Consider the following 9695-nt stretch of genomic DNA (forward strand, 5'->3'; position numbering starts at 1 on the left):
GTCGAATTTCAAATTTGGAAATTCTAAAATCGTAGATCTCGATAAATCGAGCTTGTATCGAGCTTCTTCATTAATCCTCGATAGCAATATCTGTTGAGACTTAATGAATCAACTTTTCTTCACTTATTTCTTGGATTAATCTTATTATCTTTAAATATACCACTTGATATGTTCGAACAACATACTTCTTGAGATTAAAAACCCAACTTAAATCTACCCAATTACAAGTAAAGTGTATTTTGTTCAAAAGATTAGCCAATTACATAGAAAATATGACCCTAACAACAATGATCAAAGAATTTTTTCACTAGATGATGCTTCGGCCATATTGAGTATACCCTTAAGTATGAGATTGTCTGCTGATTGGATGGTATGGCCATACACACCAAATGGGAATTTCATGGTCAATAGTGCATATAGATTAGCGGTGGCATTAGGGTGTGTCAGAACTACTGGGGGTTCGTCCAATGTGCAAAATTAAAAAATTAAAAAATTAAAGAAAAAAAGGGAAAATTTTGTGGCAGCTTTATATTCCAAACAAGGTCAGGTCATTTACTTGGAGAGCTAGTAAAAACATACTGTCGATGAAGGATAAAGGGTAGTGAGAAAAGAAACCATAATCAAACAAGTCATTATGGGCCGGATTTCAGATCTGGAAATTCTAAAATCGTAGATCTCGATAAATTGAGCTTGTGTCGAGCTTGTATCGAGCTTCTTCATTAATCCTCGATGGCAGTATCTGTCGAGACTTAATGAATTAACTTTTCTTCACTTGTTTCTTAGATTAATCTTGATATCTTTAAATATACCACTTGATATGTTCGAACAACGTAATTCTTGAGATTAAAAACCCAACTTAGATCTACCAAATTATAAGTAAAGTGCATTTTGTCAAAAGATTAGCCAATTACATAGAAAATATGACCCTAACAGCAATGATTAAAGAATTTTTTCACCAGATGAAGCTTTGGCCATATTGAGTATACCCTTAAGTACAAGATTGCCTGCTGACTGGATGATATGGGCGTACTCACAAAATGGGAATTTCATGGTCAAGAGTGCATATCGATTAGCGGCATAATTAGGGTGTGTAAGATCTACTGGGGGTTCATCCAATGTGCAAACTAAAAATAAATAAATAAATAAAAAAGAAAAGTGAGAGAGAAGGGAAAAATTTGTGGCAGCTTTATATTCCAAACAAGGTCAAGTCATTTACTTGGAGAGCTAGTAAAAACATACTGCTGACAAAGGATAACTTATACCGAATGAAGATAACTGAGGATCCTCTATGTGTAGTGTGTGGTTGTGAGCCAGAGAGTAGTGGTCATATCTTCTGGGATTGTGAAAAAGCTTGAAAAGTGTAGAAACTCATTGGAATTCCATTTGATACTCACAGGAGGATATTCCCCTGAGTTTATTGATCTCTTATGGCACCTAAAATTTGAGCAACAACTAGGTGAAGAAATTCTGGAGCTTGTGATCATGGTGGCATGGAGTATATGGTATAATTGGAATGAAGTTTGTCAAGGTAAATTGAGTCAGGTCAGTGGGGCACTTCTTCATAAGGCTAGATTTCTGCTCGACGAATTTCAAATAGCCAACTTCAATGTTGCTCCGCATATGGATCCGGTCTATGCCCAAGGGGAAGCTCCACGATCTCCATGGTATAAGCTTAATATTGATGGAGCGATCTTTTCTAGCTCTCAGTCAACCAGTGAAGGGGCTGTTATTCAAGACAATAAGGGAAGAGTAACAGCAGCTTTAAACAAGCACCTGCCTCTCCCATTGGGACCGTTGGCAGCTGAAGTTGAAGCTAAAGCAATGAAAGAAGGTGTTATTTTTGCTTGGGATGTGGGTATACAGGTAGTGATTGTAAAGTGTGACTCCTAGATTGTGGCTGATGCTTTGAATTGTGTGAGTGAGCCGCCAACTGTGATAAGTAATATTATTGAGGGGATTTGCCATAAGTTTCAAGGGTTTAGACGGGTACAAATATTTCATGTCAAAAGACAAGGCAACCGGTTAGCACACTACTTGGCTTAATATGCTAATAATGTTGTTAGTTATGTAACTTGAATAGAGAAAAATCCGAGTATGATTGAGTCAAATCTAGCTCAAAATGTATTGTTTTTATCTTCTTCTTGATAAAGTTATGCTTTTTTATCCCCAAAAAAAAAAAAAAAAACAGAGATAATCATTTCAAAAATTATTAACAAATTTAATTACGAGTATCTAAGAAAGTAGCTTCCAATTATTTTATTCCTCTTCTAATTTTCGGTAATTCATAGGAAACTAACATTGTCATTGCTTATGTAGTCTAAAGTAATATATAACATGTAAAATCATTTTTTGACCCTAGGAATATTGGCTCTTTTACTTTTTCACGAACATTGTCCTAAGGCATTATATGTTTTTTCTTTTTTTAATCAACGTTACTTTATTGGTTTTATTAGTATACTATAGCTAGCTAGCTAGCTAATTCTCAAAAAAATAAAAAAATAAAAAAAATAAAGCATACTATAGCTAGAACGAGCAGGTTACCTAAAAAGGCATGCTAATTGCTCAAGACGACGATACATTCATTCTATTGCAAAAGGGACATAATTCGATACAAAGCTCATTTCTAAATCTGGTTCTTGCAAACATTTTGCAACTTCTTGGCAATTTTTGGTTGTTCCAGAGGCACCGATATTATATTCATAACTAATGTACAGTTTTTTTCAACATGCTACCTTTCAGCTATATATGAACTCTTATCCGGATTTTTTGTTTTAAAAAAATTATTATCATTATTATTATTTTGTTAATGACGTGGAACCTCACTAAGCAGGGTCCTTTGAACTCACCGCTGGAGAGTAAACTCTTATCTAGTTATCCTAAGGATCACACCAAAAGTTATATTGGTTTGTCACACTGCATCATTGTGAAACCAATTTAACTTTTTTGAATCCTTCATTGCAAACATCAAAGATTAATAAAGATGACAATAGAGAGTCCAAATATTGGTAGCTTGGATATGGTTGAAGGTCCTGTGCAGGATATTGGCCTCAAAATGCACCCCTAGGAATAATATTGACATTCACAGTAAAAATAACTTAAAACCACCTTCCCTCAATCATACCAAATTAAAAGCCAAAAAAAATTCATACCAACAAATAAATAGTTAGGAAACCAATAACGAAACATTTTATAGCATGTTAGATAGGCCAAATTGTGAAGAAGTTATATAAGTTACCACTGTACCATAGCTGCAAGTGAAGTGCCTAATTCAAGGCTGAGTTAAAGCTTGAATGCTTTTGACTAGCCTGCCTGAGTCAAATTGGGTATATATCATTTCAGAAATCACCTTCCAGCTACAGAGAGCGACCTGATATGCGGACAATAGAAAAATAAATACATGGGATTTTTTTTTAGCTTCTGATAGAGAGACCCGATCAGGCCTGCTCCTCTCAATCATCTTCAATAACCAAAAAACAAAAAGGCAAATAATAAGAGCTAAAATGGAAAGAGCAGCGGCAAATGCATGTTTGAAGGATGTTTTTATGTACAAATGTTGGATGATATATTAATTTGTGGAAATAACACAAATCCAATTACACAACCTTGGTAAAATTAACACGTCAATGCAGGATTACTTGAAAAAGTGTGTCAAAACATTTTGAGATTAAACAAGGGGCTGCTTCTTCCATCTTAAAATGGTAAACTAAAGCACATCATCCACCAAAAGGAAAGAAAAATATGTAGAATTATATAATTGCTAGTTTATCAATGAAACAGAAAGAAGTTTTAACTGCTTACCCAAACAAGAACAGGATAACAACTTATGAGGTGAACACTATTATCAACATTACTTGGCAAGCTCTATCAATTAATTTCAACCTGCAGAAATTCTTATACAACAGTTGTAACATCTTTCCAGAACAGATAGAAAAAGGAAGAGAGTTTTGATTAAAAAGAAAGAAAAAGAAATATTTAAGAGCTCATAGCCGATGCCAATGCATATCTCATGTACAAAGGGAACATTGTCTGAAGACAATGATATTTCAAACAAAAAATCTCAGAGTTTCAAAGTAAGATCAGGGGACGATGAAGTTGTCCTCGGTGGGGGTGCTGTCATGACAAAATTCATATTTGAATTTTGCGCTAATTCCATAGCCAAATTACCACCAACTGCTCCTACTGGTTCACTCACCTGCCGGAAACTCCCAGGCCAAAACAGTCCCACGTCATCATCCTCAACGAACATTGGTACTCCAAAATAGCCTTGTTCAAACCTTGCTCCACCTCGAGGAGGCCTTTCTGATGGTAGTATTCTTTGGTGCATTGCAGCATGAGCTTCAATCCCAAGGGACCGAAATGCAGAACCATGAAGGGGAAGAGAAGCCAAGCTAGTATACCTATCAGAGAACATTCCCATCCGCATAGCACGTTTAGCCATTGTCCTTTCCCTCTTATGAGCATTTTGATGGCCTCCCAGCGCCTGTGAACTGAAGAACTTGCGCCGACAGTAATTGCAAGAGAAAACCCTTGGAACTGTTGCTGCAGAATTATGGGCTGCTGCCTCACCGGTCTCATCTGTGGCCTTCATGTTAGCATCAATGGTGCTGAAGTGGAGTGTCAAGTCGAGCGAAACAGGCTTTGGATCTGCTTGAGGCTTAATTGCATTTGTGAGACAGGATGAATTGGTGGTGCTGTCCTTGGAGAGATCAAGAGATGCTTCTTGCACAGGTACATTTGAAGCTACTTGGCTGCTGACTTCTGACTCATTCTCAGATTCCAAGTTTGAGTTTGGTTTTACCATGTTTGAGTAGTGCATGAGGTTGAGAGCTTGTTTCTTTTGACAAACACAATGAAAGAATGATAAAGCCAATTGCTGACAGTGGTCACTTAGCTATTCACCTGCATGGAAAATGAAACATTTTATTCATTGTATATACAGTGGCCAATACCGCTCAAATTGAGTATAGAGTGCACCCTTCTGGTTCTTCCATGTATATAAAAACATTAGCTGTGCTTCATCCATGTACTACAGAAAAAATGCACAAACATATGCACATGACTGTACTTAAAAAAACAGAAGAAATGCAACATTTGCTGCCATGTTTCAAACTCTTGATTTTGGGTCTACAGTATGCAGAAAACCTGTATGTCAATCTACCATTTAAACACTATTATAACAACAACAAAGCCTTAGCAACAAAACTATAGGGTTAACTATGGATCCCCAACTGACTAAATTGGGGCTGCTCACATGTATTCTTCACAGCCATTCTATCCTATTCAAAATCATACCCTCTGTCACCTACTTAATTAGAGTGTCCTTTTTCACTACTTCTACTAGTGTAATTTTTTTGTATTCCTCTAGCTTTCTTCTCTCTCAACTTGAGTAAGTCAAGTCGCCCCCAAAAGATCAATCAACCAGTGAATTACAAGGATGGTGCTTAGAGCTTATTGTAGAAGATGCGCCTGATGAGCTTGTCATCCCAACAAGTGTAAAATATGCAGGCAGTCATCAATGTGAATAACATTCTTAAGCTTCCACAAAAATAAATTCAGTTGACAATCTTACAACCTTTATTAAAAGAAATCACATCTATCACTCCATTTGACAATGGAGAACAAGCTAAAATGCAGTATTTGAAGATTCACGAAAAAAATCCCAGCAGATAGATTTTGCCACATGCAACTGCTTCACCTTTGATGCTTTCACTCCAAAGAGATCTACAAAGTAACACAAATTTTTCAAGATCCATTGTTTATTTATATATATATATATATATATATATATATTATATATATAAATTTGAGATTATTAAAGCAGATGGGAAGAAGAAAAGGCAAAAGTATGACAGCAACGATCAGTAACTCAAACTTTCAAATCTATTAGGGGACATAGCCACAAGAATTCTAGATGATCTGATATCACTCCGTACTGTTGAAGTTCTTTTTATAATTGCTGATGTTTTGATGTTTGCCGCAGTTGTTAATATATTAAAACAACTACAACCTCAATAACAACTACTACTAATTACAATGAGCACTTCCGAAAATGTTGGAATTCAGAATTTTAAAGGCTCAATATTAAAATATTTTTGTTCAATATGTAATATCAAGAATATCAAAATTCCCAAATAACATCAGCAGGGAAAAGCATATTCAAAATCAATAATCCAGGATTCAAAATTCCTGCAATATGTGCTCAGCTAATAGTCCCTTCATTGTTGATAGGAAAAATGAAACTTAGAATTTGATTGAATGTAGATGAACTGCTTGATCATTGAAGACTGCTCAATTTGACATGAAAAGACACGAGAGTTTGAATTTATCCCATGGAAAGCCCAAATCAACTCAGTATATGCCCAATGTGGAGCTCAACACAAATCCACAAAATACACACTCAATCAATATCCAATCAACCTAGAAAAAATATTAGCCACATTTGTGCTATACCCAAAATGACTAGTCTAGTCACAATTGAGGCTCTTTGTAGTTGTTAATAAAGCCCAAATCAACCCAATATATGCCAGATGTGAGGCTCAACACACACACACCCACACAACACACACTTAATCAATATCCAATGGGAAACCTAGAAATTGTGACTAGACTAGTTCTTTTGGGGTATGAGCGAAGATGTGGCCAACACTTTTTATTGGGTTGCTACAATTGTGACCATTGAAGCCAAATTAAGTCTGCAGATTCAAGACATTGTTTTGATGAAAATAAAAAATAAAAAATTATACAGATGCAATACAACCTTTTCTAGAACAAGGATTTATTATTCCATATTATAACACCATGAGTGCTAATTAATTGTTTAAAAACAAGTAGAATACCTCTACTTTACTGAATTTCATTATAAGATAGCAACAATTAACCCTCGGGGGTAGCCCAATCAGCTGAGGACCACGACTCAAAAAAGTGGAGGTCATTATATTAGTTCGGATCTCCCCTTTCCCCTCCCCTAGGGCCAAAACTCACTTGGGGTCAATTATACTTTTAGTCGTTGAAATTTGGTATAAGAATGAATTTGGTTCATCAAATTTAATAAGTTTGGGTTTGGTCCCAAAATTTTTAAAAGGGAAGAATTTGGTCCCTCCTATTTTCTTTTTCTTTTTTGTCAATGTGACTAATAGAATGATGAGGCACCCCATTTTTGAGGAACTAAATTGAACTGGCCCATATTAATGGGACCAAAATCAAACCATCCCACATTTAAAGGACCAAAATCAAATCAACTCCATATTTAAATGACCAAAATCAAACCTCCGCAAAATATGAGGGACCAAATTCAAACTTTTTAAAGGACCAAATTAAACTTATCCCAAATTTCAAGAACCAAAAGTATATTTTATCCTTAAAAGGGGGGGGGGGGGGGTTTGGCAACCATATCTTGGATAAGCATTTATCATGAACCAAAATACAGCCAAAATGCTGGAAAGATCCCCTATTATGCAGAGAATGTACAGCACTTAGGTTGTATCAATGAATTTTTCATGTATGGAACCCATATTCAAGGTTAAAGATCATACCTTGCAACCTAAATCATTCTCACATTATAATTACTTGACTTGTGATGGTAAAGGCCCGTAGAAGATCTCTAAAAATGTTTACATATAAATGTATTTGCCATCTTCTATAATGAGTGATGATTCCTTAACATGAGAGACCCAGTACTGGGTTAGGAATTTAGTAAAGCACTCCTCATGCTCAGCATAAGTCTACTGTTTTTGTAATTTACTTTATGCAAGCAAATTACTAACATAGTACTTACCAAAAGAAAATGATCGTCTCTGAGTTCGGATGATCTACTTGAGATTAACAAGTAGCACCTTCCCTTAAATGATTTTAACTATACTGTGAAATTACCACAACCCACCACTACCAAACACACAAGCACAGTAAAATTTAGGTAAGAAATCACATACCGCATCAAATATAGGTATATTATTATAACAGAAAACCAACAATCAACATCAAAAAAAACAGGGTGATCATCCCAGCTACCCATAATGGAAGCACAAAATATTAAAATTCTGTACATAAACCAAAATTTAAAAAATAAAACCCATAAGAATTAAAGGTGAACAAATAAGTGAGGAGCTACTAACAAGTAACAACAGCTCCCAAATCCACAATAGAAAAATTACAAAGTAGGGAACTTTGAGTAGCATCAACAACCATACAGCAACAAAGAAACAAAAAGCAAAAGAAAGTTATAATCAGGACCAAAATATCTAGATGGGGTGATTAGAGTTGCTCACTCTCAGTCTCACAGTACCTTAAAATTGCAGAGTAGGCTTCAGTGATATGCATATGCTTAACTTTTAGTGTAGGCTACTGGGTTTTTCTAGTTTTTACTACTTATGGAGTGGGTAGAGGAGCAGATTAGAGAATAAACATGGAGAGGGAGAGAGAGAGATATATGAATGATGATGGTAGGAAGTCAGTAAAGTCAGAGAGAAGAAAGGTAAAGAACAGTAGAACACAGCTACCAGCTAGATAGAGAAAGAGAACACAGTTTAAACCTCTACCTTGTTGAATTTTGGGTCTACCCTTGTCTTCATGAGTACTAGCTAGCTAGCTACTAATAATAATCAATGAGAGAGAAAGAGAGAGAGCATACGGAGACAGCAGACAGGGAAAGCCAAGAGTACTTTTAAGTCTTTAACCTTAAGTCCCACATATAAAAAGAGCCACAGTAGTTAGTGTAGTGTGAAGTGTCTATTTGTTGTTTGCTCTCAGTGCTCATCTTCTTTTTTTTTCTTTTCTTTCCACCACTTGAAAAAAGAATGGTCAGATTCTTTTACAAATATTTTTATATAACTTACTCAGTGCCCGTACTGCTTTTGTCAGATGGACTCCCATAACGCCTCCATCTCTTAACTGTGCAGTGCAAATTACATGCAAAGCACATTCGATAAATATACCAAAAAATTATATAGTTTCATGACAATTCTATTTGACAATATGTATAATAAGTCTAAATGTGTAGATTTTTTTTAATAAAAAAAAAAAAGCAAAATAAGTTATTAGAGTTACTTTTCTAAGTGGACATCATTAACCAGTGAACCATAGTTGTTATTTCAGTCCTATTAATAGACACTAAACTGAAATTTGAATTTTTTCCAAGTACTTTTCATTGCGGATATATATATATATATGTGTGTGTGTGTGTGGTTGTGTCTGTGTGTGTGCGCGCGGACCATGGCCCCACACCCATTGGACCTTGGGACCCAGCTAGGCGGCCTAATACGTCACCTTGCCCTCATTGTTGACCTGCGACCTCGATTCGGACACCTCTAGGCCCATTTTAGGCCCTGAAGCCGAAACAGGGCCATGCTAGTATGGATAATCGAATCAAGCCTTTCCCGATCATCTCTAGCCTGGTTGGGAACGATATTGTTTCGAAGACACCCTATACTCGACTATCTGGTAGTGCCTTTGAGAACATCACTGCCGAGCTGGCTCCTGGAGGTGGAAATCAGTTCCAATGCCACTTTTTTGATGGAACATCCACTTTGAGATGATGGAATTGGACCCTTATTTGCACTAGTAAGGGGGAGCAATCATAACACCTCCACTGATCTTAGTCTATAAATAGGAGAAGATGATGAGGAAGAGGAGTTGGCAATTCTAGAAAGAGAACACTCAGGAAAAGAAGAATTATCAATTTAAGGGAGAAATGGAGTAAC

General features: G+C 36.0%; 1 protein-coding gene across 6 annotated transcripts; it reads right to left on the reverse strand.

Moving 5' to 3' along the window:
* Positions 1–3847: 3847 nt before the first annotated feature.
* LOC112005180 (zinc finger protein 4) lies at positions 3848–8666 on the reverse strand. 6 transcript variants are annotated; one of them, XM_024037431.2, is made up of 3 exons: positions 8535–8660; positions 5573–5721; positions 3848–4899 (listed from the first exon to the last, which is right to left on the reverse strand). In XM_024037431.2, the coding sequence occupies exon 3, from the start codon at positions 4814–4816 to the stop codon at positions 4058–4060; it is 759 nt and encodes a 252-aa protein (XP_023893199.1). In that variant the 5' UTR covers positions 4817–4899; positions 5573–5721; positions 8535–8660; the 3' UTR covers positions 3848–4057. The 6 variants fall into 6 exon arrangements, with proteins under 6 accessions (XP_023893199.1, XP_023893198.1, XP_065635376.1 ...); XM_024037430.2 differs by lacking the exon at positions 8535–8660 and adding an exon at positions 8282–8528; XM_065779304.1 differs by lacking the exon at positions 8535–8660 and adding an exon at positions 7533–8229.
* Between the last annotated feature and the right edge of the window lie 1029 nt (positions 8667–9695).

Source organism: Quercus suber, unplaced genomic scaffold, assembly GCF_002906115.3.
Source record: "Quercus suber isolate HL8 unplaced genomic scaffold, Cork oak 2.0 scaffold_204, whole genome shotgun sequence".
NCBI lineage: Eukaryota > Viridiplantae > Streptophyta > Magnoliopsida > Fagales > Fagaceae > Quercus > Quercus suber.